This window comes from Mustela lutreola, chromosome 4, assembly GCF_030435805.1.
Source record: "Mustela lutreola isolate mMusLut2 chromosome 4, mMusLut2.pri, whole genome shotgun sequence".
In the NCBI taxonomy this organism is placed as follows: Eukaryota; Metazoa; Chordata; class Mammalia; order Carnivora; family Mustelidae; genus Mustela; species Mustela lutreola.
The window spans coordinates 41,111,846-41,129,308 of record NC_081293.1 but is presented as its reverse complement, the minus strand read 5'-3'; the positions used below and the strand labels follow the sequence as shown (position 1 = coordinate 41,129,308).

Below are 17,463 nucleotides of genomic sequence, written 5' to 3'. Positions count from 1 at the left end.
CAAACCCAGCCACTTTTTCTCCATGACCCATGCCCTGTGCCTCTCTCTTCCTCCATCCCTTTCTTCTCTCTCTCTCTCTCTCTCAACTCTGCCATTATCATAAGGACAATCCCAGGCTAGCCTACTGGTGAAGAGCCAGGGCTCCCCCAGATAAGAGCCAGCCACCCCCAAAAGTGAAGCTGCCTAGCCAGGCTGCAACTGATCACAGAGCACAAGGACCTCCAGAAGGGTCCAGAAGAACCTCCCAGCTAGCACAGCCTGAATTGTCCAACTTGCATAAGCAAGAGCTAAATAAACCATTACTCTTTTTTTAAAAAAAATTGTATTTATATATTTGAAAGAGAGAGAGAGAGATGTTAAGAACACTAGCAGGGGTGGAAGGGAGGGGCAGAGGGCATGAGAGAGAGCCTGACATGAGACTCGATCCCAGGACCCTGAGGTCATGGCCTGAGCTGAAGGCAGACACTTCACAGACTGAGCCACCTAGGTACTCCGAAACTATTATTTTTAAACATTATGTTTTGTGGTCGTTTGTTATGCCGCCTCGGGGAGCAACAGATAATCACAACATGGAAGCATGTCGTTGTTCCAGAACGGAGCCTAAACTGGATTTTCAGAGGACACAGAATGCCTGACAACATAGCTGCCATCTGGCCCCTCGTCACCCTGGCTACACATCAGCTTGAATGTGGGGTTTGCTTTTTTTAATCCACCTACCGATGGAGCAGGGTCAGCTTTTTCTGGAGCAGCAAAAATTCTCGCATTAGCAATCAGCCAAGAAGCAAGATACAGCAGGTCCCACAAGTGGCCCACACACTGTACACCTTGCTACTTACCTACTAGCCGAGAGGCTGCAGTGACTGGGGACTGAGGTGCTCGGACCAGGCTCCAGGGAGCTCTGGGTCTCTGTGCTTCTCTCTGAAACTAAGCAAACAGCATGATGGAGGGCACGGGAAGATGTAAAGAGCATGGATCTCTTAAATTGAGCAGCCTAGGGTGTGGATATCAGCATCGTGATTTACTGACTGTGTGACTTTGGCAAAATGACTTACCCTCTCTGAGTCTATTTGCTTATGTGAGAAATGGGAATGATAGTTCCAGAGGGTCAGGGGAACTTATTTTTTTGAGAGGGAGAGACAAAACCCAGGGGCAAAGAGTGCCTTGTTTTAGGGACAGCAAACAATAACATTATATTTTTTTTCATTCTCTCTTTAAATTCAATTTAATTAGCATATACTGTATTATTAGTTTCAGAGATAGAGTTTAGTGATTCATGGTTGCATGTAATACCCAGTGCCCCACCCATCAGGTGCCCTTAATGCCCGTCACCCAGTTGCCTCTCAGATTCAGTTGAAGAGTAGAGAACAGTAGATTTGAAGATTATTCAAAAAACAGTTCCTCTAACATGACTAGAGCAACAACTAAAACAATCTTTAAAAGATTGCTTTATTTTGCTCTTATGTCATTTGTTGAAATTTGTTTTATCAAGATGGACAGTTCAAACTCAATTTTTAAAAAAGGGTTTACGTTTGATATAAATAATTATCTCCAGATGGTGCTTTCCTGAGGACACTCCCTCTTCTCCTTCGGGGCTCCTGGAAGAGGGAAGCCTGCCCAGGTGAACGTCCGGCCCCCTAGCTGCAGGAAACAATAACATGGGAATGCTCAGGATGCTGTACCCACCTCTGCAGGGGTGCGGTCGCTCCAGGGTGCCTGCTGCTGGACTCTCACAGCTCACCTGATGCAGCCTACTCCTGATCAGACGGCTTCGGTCCCACTGCACAGAGTAGCTTCCTTCTGCAGCTCCCCTCCCCACCTGAAGGTCAAGTGCACCACACATCCACAACCCAAAGTCAAAAGGGGACATTTGTATAGGCACATACAGACTGGCTGTCAGATGAAGTCAGTTCAGAAGTGTCTGTTGTACACAGTGAGAGCCCAACAATACACTTTGGCAACCAGAGCGGGCTCCAGACTCCACCATCCACAGGCACCCTAAAGGTAATTCGCTGCCTTCCCTCACTACCAGTGGACCCCTTCACAACTGTGCCTTTGCTCATGCATTCTCCCCACTGCCTAGGGTCTCCCTGCTAAACCCCTCTGTGCCTCTAAGACCCAGAGTAGTGTTCTCTCTACTTCCAAACCTCTCCACTTCTGCCCTCAAGGCAGTGGGAATTGTCCCTTTTGTCAGCTTCCCTCATCACCTTACATCTACTTCTACATCATATCACGTTTTCTTGTGTGTCCATCTCCCTGACCTCACCGTGTGATTTGTGCTTCACTGTAGCTCTTCTGGCTCTTTGAATAGGAGGAACATGTTCAGATGCCAAGACAGAGGGATCCAAGAAGGAGGACAAGATGGAAGAGACATTTTCTAAATGACTGGGGGCAGCATGCACCCCAGCTGTCCCCTGCTCTCCATCCACATGGCCCCTGCATTAGTCTTGGTCTCAGTTCTTCAGCCTGACCCCTGGACAAGTGCACAGCTACCCAACCAGTCTCCAGCCCTGCCCCCTTCTGGTTCCTCTGAGATGCAGACCTCCTTGCATTTATATCCCAGGCACCTCATTGGCCTCTCTCCCACAATTCCCTGCCTCACAGGGGCCAACGCTGACACAATTCCTGCTCCAGAAACCACAGCCCACCTTCCGTGGGGCCAGGCTGAGGCTGTCTCTTCCTGAGATCACCTCCAGGCTGGGCTTGCCAGCCATCCTGTCTTCCTTTCAGCATTTCCCCTCTCCTAGAGGCACTTCCACAATAAGTAGCATGCATGGGGGTGCCTGGGAGGCACAATCGGTTAAGCATTTGGCCTTGGTTTCTGCTCAGGTCGTGAGATCAAACCCCGCATCAGGCTCTGCGCTCAGCATGGGGTCTGCTTGAGATTCTCTCCGCCTCTCCCTCTGCCCCTCCCACCCATGCTCTCTCTCTCTTTCTCCAAAATAAATAGATAAATCTTTAAAATAAATAACATGCATAAACATAACCATTTCTGGCTTCACTTCAAGGGAACCCAACTTAAGCCAAATGCCTACTATGTGTCAGCTTCTTGCTAGATGGTGGGGAATGCACAGGACAGCAAGCAACACGGTGTGACACGCACAACACGGGGACTCTCGGCAGACACAGGACAGCGGAGGGAGGGAGGAGCCAGGGACTGAGGGCACCATCAGGGAAGGCTCCTTGCAGGAGACCTAGTCAAATTTTAATGAGGGAGCTGACTCGTGGGTTATAAACACAATTGCTTTTTTACATAAAGGGCTCTTTGAAAGATCCCGAGAGTCTCGGCCACATTAGAAATCTGGGCTTGCCCGAAAGTCTTCATCAGTGCTGCCCAGCAGAACCACCATGATGAGATTGTTCTGTATCTGCCCTGTCCAGCAGGCTCATCAGCAGCCACATGTGGCAACTGAGCTCTTGAAATGTGGTCAGTGGGATGGAGGCATTGAATATTTTATTTTATTTCATTTCAATGAACTATAATTTAGCTAATTTAAATGTTAACAGCTACCTGTAGCTAGTGTCCCCTAGGTTGGGAAGCACAGATCTCCACTGACCTCAGAGATGGTGCCCAGAACTAAGCCGGCCAGCCGTTGGACATGGAGATTGGCAGAAGCTGGGTATACAGCCACCTCTTCCCGATGAACCCGACAGGCTTCCAGAACTGACTGCAGGGGCAGGCGCCTGTGAGGCTGGTCTTCACACATAGTCAGCAGAATGGAGTGCAAGGGCTCATGGAGCCGCAGAGGCTGGAGAGGAAAGGGGCTGTGTAAGAAGTCTGGAGAGCTGCTTCCGCTGAGCCCAGCGCCTTGTCGGGTGTGCAGTGGGGACTCCTGTCATCACCACTAGACAGATGCCTGCCCCTTTTGGAGAATTTAGGGACGGACACAAGTTCTGTTATTGGGGCCACAAAATGCAGAGCAATTATCTCTGTGCCAGTTGTATGAAGTTGGCTACTTTCTAGTCTGGAATGTTCCTTGGTGCACAGACAGCACAGACATGTGCCTGGAATACTTATGAAGAATAGGTGCTTGACAGAATGAATTTCCATCGATGCCAAGCACTCAGCTCAAACCAGGGATCAGCCTTCAACTCACACCCACCTGGGAAACCTGTCAAATTATTTCTCGATTACATCTCCAATGTAATTACTTCTCAAATTACTTCCTCAATTACTTTCTACCGAATTACTTTCAGATTATTTAGGTGGGTCTCACTGGGATCCATCCCCTAGAATATGAGCTCTGGGAATGTAAGGATTGTGCTTTTTTCCCCTTTGGAATCTCCAGTGGTCAGCACAAGGTCAACAATCAACAGAAGAACTTTATGTCACATGTACCCATCAAGCAAAAGAAAACCATTTTATTAAGCACTTTCCTCATGCATTTCAGTGGCCACCATTTATATGCAGAAGTCCTCAAAATCAGACTCAACATCGGGCTTTTTCTCACACTCCCCATACTGCAAGTCATTTTCAATATAAAGGCTGCACTACCGTTTCTGGCCATCCAGCACCAGTTGGGAATCCCCCATCTCCAAGTGTAAGAGAGATACTGTGTCCTGGGCTCAGGCAGCCAATCCAAGCGCCTCGGATGTGCCCAGAGCCCCAGGTTACTGGAACTGCAAGGTGGCAGACACTCCCTGCTTTCAAGGACTTCACAGTGTGATGAGAAAGATGGTCAACTCAAGGGCCAAGGACACTTTGGTCTTGGAAAGTACAAGATATGGTAATAACACAGCAGAAAAGATCTTACCCATCCTGGGAAGGGAGTGTGAAGATGGAGGAAAGAACTTGAACTACACCTCAGAAAGCACACTGGGGGTAACCAGGAGAAAAGTAGGGGAGTGAACTGTGATAGAGGGAGCAGTATAGGCAAAGGGAGGCATGCGTGAGGAGAAGCGGGCAATGGACAGGACAGAGCCCAGGGAACCAAAAGGATAATGCAGGGCCCCTTGTTCAAAACTTTTCACGGTTTTAAGCTGGTGACATCAGAGCATTAAATCAAGCATGGGCCCTTATAAGTGCAGAGTAATCTACAGTTACACATGCCACATGCCCAGGAAGCCAGCCCGGATGACAGCAGAGCTCCAGAGAAGAACCTGATCCACAGGTAAGAACCCCAACTGGGGCTCCAGGTACGCCCTGCTGAGTAGGAGAACCTAATCCCATGGGTAGTGGGAAGCTAAAAGAGATTTCCCATGAAGAGGGATGAGAACAAAAAACACCAGGAAACATTGGGATGTTGAATTAGAGAGGACAAAGGTGAGAGGAAAGAAGGGAGGGAGGGAGACAGGACGGGGTTCTCTAACTCACTGGTCTCTAAGGAATTCTTATAGTGTCAGATGAGAATTTGCACACACACACACACACACACACACACACACATTCTGTAGTCAAAAATTTTATACAGTGCTATGATAGAGTTTAAAATTTCCTTTGCTTTAGGCTTTCTCAGAGTCTTTAATAAATTACTCTGCCAAATCTCTGGGAGGGAGCTATCGTAGCCAGCATCTCCCAAATTTGTTGAGCACAGAACCGCTTCTCAGGGAAGCATTTCACCTCAGGAAGGGCTGCTTTCTACATCAGTATCTTCATTATCTGTAAAACCCTCTAGACTTGCTACTTCCTCTGAGCTTGTAAGTCTTGCCAGTTCTAGATCGTGGCTGGCTGCATTGCCATGCTGAGCAGCATTCTGAGGTGCTTTCTGAATGCAGCAAGAGGCCCTCTGTGATGGGCCAGCAGTGCTTTCCTAGAACCTAGGAGGACAGAGTGGTGGCACGTGGTTCAAGAGATGTGATCCCCATCCTGAAGAAAACTGCTAACGAAATCCAAAAAATGACCTGGTAAGACTTGGCATTTCTCGTTTACAGACCTGATCTTGTGGGACGTGAAAGCCCGCTGACCAGTAGAGGGTCATGCCCAAAGAATACACGTGCATCTGCCCAAGACAAAAAAACACCAGGTTAGATTGCCATCACCTCCATTATTCCGTGGTCATGCAAACAAAGCACCGTTCCAGTTGCACGCGCAGCTGGCTAGCCCCACAACCGTCTGTGACGCCCATAAACTTTCCCGTCTCCCTCCTACTCTGGTGGCCTAAAGCCCCAGGGACCATAACACCACATTTTGGCAAACGATGCAGGAGAAATCTGTTAAGGGGCATTTGAGAGCACCTTTGCTTTACTGACAATAAGAACGCAGGTAGCTCACCCCATCTTTCCTCCTTTTTGCCTTGCCCACTGATGGGATACGTGGAACCACCACATATCCTGGTTCCTGAGACAACAGGTGTGAGAGCAAAATGCCAGCAGCTGAGGAGGGTGGGGTGGAAAGACACAGCCAGGGTCCTAACTCTATCTGTGCTTTCAGCCTCTGTATTTTAGGCTTTCTGGTCCGTGTAGCCAAAGCCCTCTGTCGGTGACACCCTATGGGGTGGCCTGATTTAAAAGCACCATGTGCTGTCAGAGAGCGACATGGTGAAATGGAAGGGCAGTATCTGACTTCTCTGAGCCTCACTTGCCTCATCTTTATAGTGGGGGTTCTGCCTGACTACTCATGAGCATTGAGTAAAAAAACACCTGGAAATGGAAATGATAATTATTGTTATGATTACCAGATGCAGAGCAGTTAGATGGCAAGCTGGGCTCTAAGACTTTTACTTAGGTTAACTCATTTCATCCTCACCCCTGTTCTGGGACGTCAGTATTTTAATTGTCTCCATTCTACAGAAGAGACAAACCAAAGGCAACTTAGGGCACTTTCACAAAGAAGACCTAAAGCCTAAACTTGAACCAGAGCCCCTGCCCGGGGCCTTGGCTATGTTCCCTCTAGTTCATCCTAAGTTCTCAATAAATGCTTATCTATTATTGTGGTGGGGCTTCTGCTGTAACTGACATCAGAAAGTCAGATCCCACGACTCCGACTGTGGCATCTCAGCTGAGGCCAGAGACACCCAAACAGAGGGACTGAGACGAACCTGCGTCTATAACACAGGAGTCCGGGGATTCATCCCTGGGATTCTGTCCATGTAGGAAAAGGTGTTGGGGCCTGGAGGGCTAGGAGACTACCGGTGCAGGGACAGAGTCGGGGCCACTGCAATGGAGGATGTGCTGCTTTCACTGTTGGGATCTGACTTGGAGATGTGAGGCCACCAAGGCCCTGTTCTCCAAACCCAAAAGAAAAGCAGCGCCAGTTCCAGGTGCCTCCTGAGAGGGGCAGGACTTCCATGCTGTACTCTTCCCAGGAAAGGATTGGAAGAAACAGAACTCACGGAGGAAGTGCCTGCTGTGCCCTGAGTGTTGTATGCCTGCCTTGCATTGCTCTTTCCTTAGAATTTCTTCTTTTTAAAATTGAAAATAATGGGGGCTACCTGGGTGGCTCAGTTGGTTAAGTGACTGTCTTTGGCTCAGATCATGATCCCAGAGTCCAGGGATTGAGTCCCACATCGGGCTCCCAGCTCCATGGGGAGTCTGCTTCTCCCTCTGACCTTCTCCCTTCTCATTCTCTCTCTCTCTCAAATAAATAAATAAAATCTTTTTAAAAAATAAATAAAATAAAATAAAATTTAAAATAACGTTTACTAGACTTGATGCTATTCAGAAGCAAAACACGTCCATGGAAAAACTGAAATCATCACTGATGTTGCTATCCAGAAATGATCACTGCAGACACCTTGGTATATATATTTTTAGAACTCACCCTCTCTCATCTCTGTCTCTATCTCTGTGTGTGTGTGTGTGTGTGTGTGTGTGTATTCAAGGAGCGTCACATTGTACATGCATATATTTAAGTTCTTTTCAAGCCATTCTATCAGCCCTTATAGCCTCACTTTAATGCTCTCTTACTTACTGGACATGGAGTTGGCTTCTATTTACCACTAATGTCAACAATAAAACAGTAGACATTGCTACAGCGAACTCACTCTTCACTCATGCCTTAGGACAAATTCCTAGTTGAGGATGTTTTAGGGTTTTGTCACACACTGCCAAGGGTACCAATGTCCTAGACCGTTTACCCACAATTTTTCTAACATTTTTTTTTTAGTATTTATAGTAAGCTGATGGATTGGGTCAAACGAATGAACCCCATCTTACAGACGCAGAAACTGGAGCTCAGAGAAGTTGACCTGTCATCAGCTAAGAGCTAATACACTGCTGCCCAAAAAAAAAAAAAAAAAAAAAAAAAAAAAAGAGAGAGAGAGAGAGAGAGAAAAGCCTGGGAATAAAATTCTTTCAACCTATTCTGTCTCAGTGTTTCTTGGGGCTTAGCCAGGAGCTGGGGACACCACCCCCAGAACAGGTCCAATGTCCTAGAACGAGGCATTTCCCCTGGACAGGCCCAGAGGTGCTGCAGAGCTGCCAAACCACCTTACCTGAGATGCATCAGACAGCTCTTCATCACTCTGTCCCTGTAGCAGTTCAGGGGCCTTGAAAGGAGCAGCCGCTATGGGAGAAATATGGTCCTGGAAAGAAAGACTTCCGGCTGCAGACAGCAGGGCTGACCAGGGACAGACCACATAGTCCGAGGAATCTGAAACCAAGGCCGTGATGGGAGTGTAGAGAAGGGACCACTGTCCGGAGGGGCAGTTTTGAGACTGTGACCAGCTGGTGCCCCTGGGATGGACTAAGAGCAAGACCCAGGGAAACATAAAGTGGAATAAATTCAACCCTTCCCAGTCTCCCCCCACCCTCCGGCCAGGGAACAAGGAGTGAGGAATCACAAGGAAGATGAAACTGAATGTTACAGGTGCACAGCTTCCTAATCTCCAACACTGGGACTTGCTACTCGTGTGATCTCGCGCCTGGGGCACCTCCATTACGGTCCTGCGGCCCCCAGGCACGTGTGACTTCAGAGCTGATATCTGAGTGTGGGTGCTCAGTGTTTGTTCCAGTGAACCACGAAATGACTGGCCACTCCAAACTCATCTCTCCATACCTACTCTCTCCAGCCATCTGTCCTTTAGAGTGAGTGCGACCTGCAGCTTTCTCAGTAGAGGGCGCTGGAGAGACACCGCGGGAGGCGGGGACCCCTTCTGCTGTTCCCGGGGCGCGGAGCGCGGCGCGCGTGAGGACGCCCCAGTGACGCGCTGCACCGAGACACCACGCGCAGGAGCCTGGGCCCGGCGGCCACCTCCCGGCCCGGCCTAGCCAAGTGATCTTTCGGTTCATACACATCCCGCGGGCTCCAGGCCATCTGCACACACGATCTTCCAAAGGTGTGGCTCCCTGGTACCCGCGTCCACCCAGGAGGTCACCCGGCCCGTGTGGGCGATTCCTGCGCCTCGTTTGTTCAGTAACTGCCGGCCACTTCTAGCCAGGCAGAGCCGCGGAGTGCGCCGTCATTGTGGGCTCCAAGCACAGCAATTCCAGCAGATCTGAGCCCCAAGCTGGGTAAGGGGCTTCCCTTCAAAGTCTGTGCCTCACTGGTGAGGCCCTCAGCCCTGGGGACCGTGTAAAATTTTCTCCTATCTTACAATTAGTCCTGGGTCTGAATTTAATAATTCTTTGTGTTAACCTCCTTTCTCCTCTTTAGACCAACTAGTATGTGGGTTCTTTATCCCCTGCGGGGACACAAGGTGACACACCACCAGGCAGGGGTCAGCCTGGGTTTGTCAGCTGTCCAGGTAGCTGCTCCCTGCCTCCTGTCTCCTTATGCTGCGACGGTCCCAGTGTGGGAGAGGCCTCAATTGCTGCAGCCCCCTTCTCCCTAGAAGCAAGGCCTTTCTTTCAACTCTCCTGTGCACCAGGTCCAAGAGCCAAGCCTGCCTTCCTGGTGCAGCTCCAAAGGTAGGAGTCCTTTGTCCACCTGGTAACCCATCTGAGAAGCAGCAGCCAGAAATGTGTTTGGGAAGCTTTGCACTCAACTCGCTGTGATTTACCTGCCTCAGACCCTCTCTCTTACCTTTTCGGAGGTCTTCCAGGAGCCGCTCAGCAGCTAGGGACAAGAGGGACCAGATTTCCTCCTCTGACAGAGCTTCGCCCCTGACCTGCAGGGCACTGGCCAGGGTCACAGAGGCTGGGCTCATGCCTGCAATGACACGTATGTGGCAGACTCTCCGCAATGTCCGCAAGCACATTGGGGCCACATTCAGCACATCAGCCCGGGCACCGTCCAGGCCCCTCTGCAGCTTAAAACACCATGCTTACATCTCCTGCATCTCTGGGGCTGCGCACACCGGAGGAACTACAGAAATGCTTATGGGGGGAGCTGGCTAGGCCAGTCGCTGATTCAGTGAATGAGCAAATAAACTCCCAGGTGACGGCTTAAAGGAATAAATGAATGAACAAATGAACCCCGAGAAGGGCCCCTTCCTCTGAGCAGGGCCTGTGCTATTCAAGACAGTTAGCCATGCCCAGGGAGCATCCTTTTCCCAGGCTCCGCTCTATCTGGGAAAGTAGGTTAACAACATTGTTTTATCTCCGATGCATGATTCATGTCTTTTCCTCTGCCACCTGCAGAGCTGGATTTGGTGCCAGTGGCGGCTCTGTCTATAATGACCCCCAACACCTGCAAGAAGAGCAAAAACCACTAGACGGAAGAGCAAGCCCTGTGTTTTGAAAAGGAGCAGACTCACAAGAAAGCACGGGGCTGCTTTGCTGGAGGAGGGATCAAGAAGGCTGGTCCTCTCCATCTTCTCTTCTTAGAAGGGCTCCTTTAAACCAAAGCTGACATTTACTTGTCTCTCCCTCCCCCACTCCCAACAAAGCTGCCACCCACTAATCGCCAGCCCCAGGTTGGGTGGCAGCAGGAAGAGGACAGGCAGGCTTTTACTAATCCATTTACGTCACTGATCTTTTCTACAGCCTCAGGGCAGGCGGGAGGGCTGTGTGGGGAGCAGGATGGAGAGCACATTATGGGCCCCTCATCTCTCCATCCAACATGGCTAATCCAGGCTCTCCACTGGCCAGCAGCTCAGCTCCCTGTGTACCCAGGAAGTCTCGCCTCCTCCAGCCTCAGGAAGAGAAATGGATTCCTGAGAGCAAAAGCCTTGCACTTCCTTCTCTCCCTTGGGGGCCAGAAGTGTGCTGCAGCCAAACCTGGGAAGGAAGCTTTATGTGGGAGAGGCTGCTTACAACAAGGAGTCTGCCAAGAAAGTCTGTGGTTCCCACTGACAGACTGGAAGGCAGTCCGATGTCACCCAGGTAAAAAGTAATAGATTCCAAGCTAAAGGGCAGGCCTTCTCTTGTCTTTCTTTTTTCTTCCTCCTAATTCTTTATCTAAACTTTGCTCGAGACATCATAGGGACTAGGCACTCCCATTCCACCATATGTTTCTAGCTCTCTGCAGCCACAATGAAAGGCTAATTATTAGAGAAAAAACAAATGGACAAGATTATAATCCTCAAATAGGAAATTTCTGAACCTCAAAACATCTCATGAAATACTGAATGTGTTTTCCTAATCACTTTATGACTAGGAAAAAATTGCATTAGAAGTATTTTAGGCTGCTGTGGTATATGGTGAGTGAAGACCATCATTTCAATATAGTAACTCGATAAAGGAAGGACAGACTTTTCAACAAATAGTGCTGGATCCATCATGAAAAAGAAACTTGTATCTTTTATAAAAAGTAACTCAAAACAAATCGTAGATCTAATATAGAACATAAAACTTTAAGTTGTTTTTTGTTTGTTTTTATTTCTTTTCAGCGTAACAGTATTCATTGTTTTTGCACCACACTCAGTGTTCCATGCAATACGTGCCCTGCCTAATACCCACCACCTGGTTTCCCCCAACCTCCCATTCCCTGCCCCTTCAAAACCCTCAGGTTGTTTTTCAGAGTCCATATTCTCTCCTGGGTTTTTTTGTTTTTTTGGTTTTTTGGATTTTTTTTACAAAATAACACATCAAAGGAAATATTCAGGATCTAGGACCAGGCAAAAAGTTCTTAGGTTTGCAACCAATATCGTAGCTTAGCCTTATCAACCTGACCTGTGCTCAGAACACTTAGATTAGCCTATAGTTGGGCAAAATCATCTAATAGGAAACCTACTTTATAATAAAGTGTTGACTATCTCATGTAATCTATTGAATAGTGTCTGAAAGCGATAACCAGAATGGATGTAAGTGTTATCAGCTGTTTACCTTCGTGACCCTGTGCCTGACAGGAAGCTTCTCCTGCTCTTGTCATGAGAGAGGAATGTAGGGAATATCCCTAGCTCAGAAAAAAGATCAGAATTCAAAATTGAAGTATGTTTTCTACTGAATGTGTGTGGCTTTTGCACCGTGGTCAAATCAAACCTAAGAACTCTTTGCCTAGTTCTAGAACCTGAATAAACTCAAACCATTACAAGTCGGGGATCATCTCTATAGAAAGAACTCCCACAACTCAATGTAAAAAAGACAACCCAATTTAAAAATGATCAGAGGTGTCAGCTATACCTCAATAATAAATAAGTTAAAAGTACAATAAAAAAATAACTACAATAGGCAAAACTGAGAGTGCCACGCACAATCTGGAACGTATGGTCACCCAATTTTTTTTAATGGGCAAAGACTGTGAATAGATTACTCCAATGAAGTGCAAATAACCAGTAAAGCATGTGAAAAGATGCTCAACATAGTCATTAGGTAAATGCAAATAAAGACCACAATGTGATATTATTTCAGACATATAAAGATGGCTATAACCAAAAAGAAGAACAATAGTAAGTGTTAGCAGAAATGTGGAGAAGTTGAAACCGTCATATATGCTGATGGAAATGTTAAATAATGTAGCCACTCTGGAAAACTGTTCAGCAGTTCTTCAAGGAGTTCATCATAGAGTGCCCAGAGGACTCAGCAATTCCACTCTTAGGTATATACCCAAGACAAATGAAAACATGAATATCCATACCAAACATAGTATGGATACAACACCAACACATGAATATCCATAGCTTCATCCTTGGTAATATCCAAAAAGTGGAAACAACTCAAACGTTTAAGTAATGACTGAATATACAAAATGGCATACACATACGATGGAATACTATTTCACCATAAAAAGGAACAAGGTACGGTTATATGCTACAAGATGGGTGAATCTTTTTCTTAAACCGCTTTATTAAGGTATAATTGACATACAAAATACTGTATATATTTATTTATTTATTTTAAAGATTTTATTTATTTATTTGACAGACAGAGATCACAAGTAGGCAGAGAGGCAGGCAGAGAGAGAGGGGGAAGAAGGCTCCCCACCAAGCAGAGAGCCCGATGCGGGGCTTGATCCCAGGGCCCTGGGATCATGACCTGAGCCGAAGACAGAGGATTTAACCCACTGAGCCACCCAGGTGCCCCCAAAATACTGTATATATTTAATGTATACAACTTGATGGGCTTGGAGATGAGTATATGAGTATATAGCCATGAAACACTCACTACTCTCTATGCCAAACAAGACTGATGAATCTTGAAAACAATATGCTAAGTAAAGGAAGCCAGTCACTAAACGTCACATATCATATGATTTCCTTCATATGAAATGCCCAGAATGGCATAGAAAGATAAAAGAAGGAGATTAGTGCTTGGCAGGGGTTTGGGGGAAGAAGAAATGGGGAGTGCCTGCAAGTGGTATAGATTTCTTAAGGAAACGATGACAATATTCTGGAATTCACCGTGTTGGTTACACAACTTTGTGAATATACCAAAAACTTCTGAATTGTACACATTCCAAAGGTGAATTTTATGGTATGTGAATTATATTTCAATAACATTTTAAGAGAAAAGAAAGGGATGAAAAGGAACCTACAATGAAAAGTTTGTCAGTTTGATTTAATTGAGTAAAACAGGATTTAGGAATGCACATGGGAGGGATAAAACTATAAAGAAACAGAAGGATGTGGTGACTGTAGAAGTATGGATAATGGTTGCCTTTCGGGAGTAAGGGGACTATGACTGAGATGGAGAATATTGAAAGCTTTCTGGAATGGGTGCCAACGTTCTATGTCTTAGCCTTCAGAGATGGTTAAAAGGTGTTCACTTTAGGGGCGCCTGGGTGGCTCTGTGGGTTGAGCCTCTGCCTTCGGCTCAGGTCATGATCTCAGGGTCCTGGGATCGAGCCCTGCATCCGGTTCTCGGCTCAGCAGGGAGACTGCTTCCTCCTCTCTCTCTCTCTGCCTGCCTCTCTGACTATTTGTGATCTGTCAAATAAATAAAATCTTTAAAAAAAAAAAAAAAGTCATCTGGATGTCTTCTTTGCAGAAAAAGATGTCCATCAACAGATGAATGGATCAAGAAGATGTGGTATATATACACAATGGAATACTATGCAGCCATCAAAAGAAATGAAATCTTGCCATGTGCGACAACATGGATGGAACTAGAGCGTATCATGCTTAGCGAAATAAGTCAAGCAGAGAAAGACAACTATCATATGATCTCCCTGATATGAGGTAGTGGTGATGCAACATGGGGGCTTAAGTGGGTAGGAGAAGAATAAATGAAACAAGATGGGATTGGGAGGGAGACAAACCATAAGTGACTCTTAATCTCACAAAACAAACTGAGGGTTGCTGGGGGGAGGGGGTTTGGGAGAAGGGGGTGGGATTATGGACATTGGGGAGGGTATGTGCTTTGGTGAGTGCTGTGAAGTGTGTAAACCTGGTGATTCACAGACCTGTACCCCTGGGGATAAAAATATATGTTTATAAAAAATAAAAAATTAAATTTAAAAAAAAAAAAAAGGTGTTCACTTTAGAATGACCCATTAAGGGGCACCTGGGTGACTCAGTCATTAAGCGTCTGACTTGGGCTCGGGTCATGATCCCAGGGTCCTGGAATCAAGGCCCACATCAGGCTCTCTGCTCGGCAGGAAATCTACTTTTCCCTCTCCCGCTCCCCCTGCTTGTGTTCCCTCTCTCGCTGTATCTCCCTCTGTCACATAAATAAATAAAATCTTTTTAAAAAGAAAGAAAGAAAAAAAGGATGACCCTTTAAGCTACACATTTGTTGTAATTATTCTCTGTGTCTGTTCTCCTACAATAAAAGTTTAAAACAATTTTGAGCGTTGCCCTGCTGAAAATATTTTCAGACAAATCCCCAAAAAAGCACTCTCTTTCCACCTCCTTTCTTAAAATATAAATCCAACGATGTTCATCAGTTATGTTAAACTTATCTGAAGGGAATTATCCTGAAATCCTGCCAACAAATTCTAACCAGCTAAAAGGCCCAATAATTCTTTCCATCTAGGAGAACCTCCACCATCTAGAAGGGCACATAACTGATCAGGTGGGCCAGCCAGACACCCTCTCGGTTGTTAGAGATAAGAGTTCCCTGAGGCTTGAACTTGCCATTCTCGTGGCTGGAAGCGTCAGGGATTTACAGCTTCCACATCAAAGGCAACCCCAAACACGGGAGGTAATGCCAGCAAACTAGTCATCGTCCTCTCTATTAAAACAAAACAAAAGACAACTGTTCCTTTTGTTCCAGTGCATACACATGATCCCACTGCAGAAAAAAATGTCTGCATTCCACTTCTCTGTACAAGCTCTATCCAACCCGTGTCACAGGTGACCTTTACATTCTGCCCACTGGAGTAAAGGGATGCCTAGAGGGAGGGCCAACAGTTGGGAACCATTGGTAGCTCTGGATTTCTATGGCAGCCCTGACTGCACTCCCCAACTCTGATAGGGAGCAACCTGTTTAGGGACACTTTGACTCCATTCCAGTCTGCCAGCCCTCAAGGAGCCACCCAAATTTATATGAACGTTGTAATCTCTGTCTGATTGCCAGTTCCGTTTCAGAGCCAGCTGGTACTGACAACACAAGGATACAGTTGGTGGGGTTGAACTGTACGCCAGGCACTGTTTCCATTGTTTGGTGCCCACCAGTCCCGGCCTCTGAGGCAGCCGCCATCAGCCTTGTTCCAACATGCTGGGGTGCCTCTGGGCTTGCCTCCAAGTGTTTCTACACAGTCTGCTATACCGTGAACTAAAAGGGGACCATTAACTATCTAAAGGATGGAGAGATCCCACCCCCTAGATAAGCCCTGTCTTCCTGCCAGTGAGGAAGCTCAGGGAAAGCGTCCAGCCCATGGGCGTGCTTTTGGGAGGCAGCTCTGTTGTCAACCCTCGTGTCGCTTTCCCTTCCCAGGCTCCCCTCCGTGGGCCAAGACCTCCGTATTGACTTGATTCTCTGAAGGCTTCTGCAGTCATCTGCTAACCCCAAGGTCTCCTCCATCTGAAGCCTTGTTGCCATTCAGGGATCTCCTTGGTCTCCCTTCCATAAGTTCCCACACTAGGGTGCATCCTGGCTTCGGGGACTCTCCTGCAGAGGCTTCTGGCTTCCAGCAGCCCCTCCTGTCTACTCTGGCTCAGCCTGGAAGCTCTGTCCATGCACTTGACCTCTTTGCCTCTGCCATCTGTTTATTTAACAAGTACTTACCATGGAGCTAGTATACTTTAAGCTACAAACAGAAAGGTAAAAATATGCCATCCTACCCTCACAGTTCTTACGTTCTGGTGGGGATGGGCAGATGGGGACAGATACTGAAAGCGGAAACAGATAAACAAAATACGTTCAAAGAGAGACAGCCTATGAAGAACAAGGAGACAAGGGGACTAGGACACACTTGAACATGCCCTGCGAGCTGAGGCCTGATGGCTGAGAAGGTGCTGGCTGCAGGAAAAACTTTCCAGACAGAGAGAACAAAGGGCACAACATGTCGGGGTTCGATAGATTTTAAGAACAGAGAAGCAGGCTGGGCAGGAGCATGGTGAGGAAGGTGATCAAGGAGACCCAGAGGTGTGTGGGGGAGTCACACAGCTGGCCAGGTGCCCCTCTGCCTCACTTCTCAGGATAAGAAAGGAGTTGGCACGATTGTCTAGGAGCAATAGGAAACTTGGCCTGCCCACTAGCTTGCAGAAGAGCAAGGCCCAGCAGAAGACTTTCTGAGACAATCATGCCACTGACTATTGACTAGGGCTGAGAGGGAAGAATTGGTTCCATCTCCAGCTTCCTAATTGCTTGGCTGTGCGAGCTTGGGCACAGAGCATATATATACTTAACCTTTCTGAGCCTCAGTCTTGTCATCTGGAAAATGGGGTTAATCATAGCAGCTACCTCATGTAAATGTTAAGAGATTATATTAATAGGTTCAGTATGTAAAAGGTAATGAATATATCTTATTTCCCTTCTCTTTCCATCTCTGCTCCAACCACCCAGAGAGGGATTTTAAGCATCAGAGCTGCTGAGAAGTTTCCAAGTATGAGATTCTCAAGATATGGTGCTAATTGTTTCCATCTGTCTGCCAGGATTGAGGTGCTATAAACATCCCATTTTAAGCCTTAGCAAAATGCCTAAAATATCTCAATGTCCCCAAAATAGACACCCCAGAGAGGAACCAGGAAAGGATGTGGAGCTCCCGGGGAATCAAAGCTCTCAGAATGATCCTTTTTTCCCTCCTCCTTTTGGTCCTTGTGTCTCCTTTCATTCCCTCTCCCTTTGAACACTCATTAAAAATCATCTGCCAGCACTCAGACCAAA

General features: G+C 47.0%; 1 protein-coding gene across 3 annotated transcripts in view; it reads right to left on the bottom strand.

The window, feature by feature from the left end:
* Nucleotides 1–17,463, bottom strand: part of FRMPD2 (FERM and PDZ domain containing 2) — a 96,614-nt gene that overhangs the window by 71,414 nt on the left and 7,737 nt on the right. For all 3 annotated transcript variants that reach the window (XR_009352556.1, XM_059169669.1, XM_059169668.1), the window contains exons 2-7: nucleotides 9,899–10,024; nucleotides 8,370–8,527; nucleotides 5,871–5,936; nucleotides 3,555–3,746; nucleotides 1,684–1,816; nucleotides 837–924 (exon numbers count right to left, since the gene is read on the bottom strand). Coding sequence is in view for 2 of the 3 variants with exons in the window: in XM_059169669.1 (XP_059025652.1) it covers nucleotides 837–924; nucleotides 1,684–1,816; nucleotides 3,555–3,746; nucleotides 5,871–5,936; nucleotides 8,370–8,527; nucleotides 9,899–10,024 (763 nt within the window). In the remaining variant the exon portion in view is untranslated. The remainder of the gene's footprint in view (nucleotides 1–836; nucleotides 925–1,683; nucleotides 1,817–3,554; nucleotides 3,747–5,870; nucleotides 5,937–8,369; nucleotides 8,528–9,898; nucleotides 10,025–17,463) is intronic.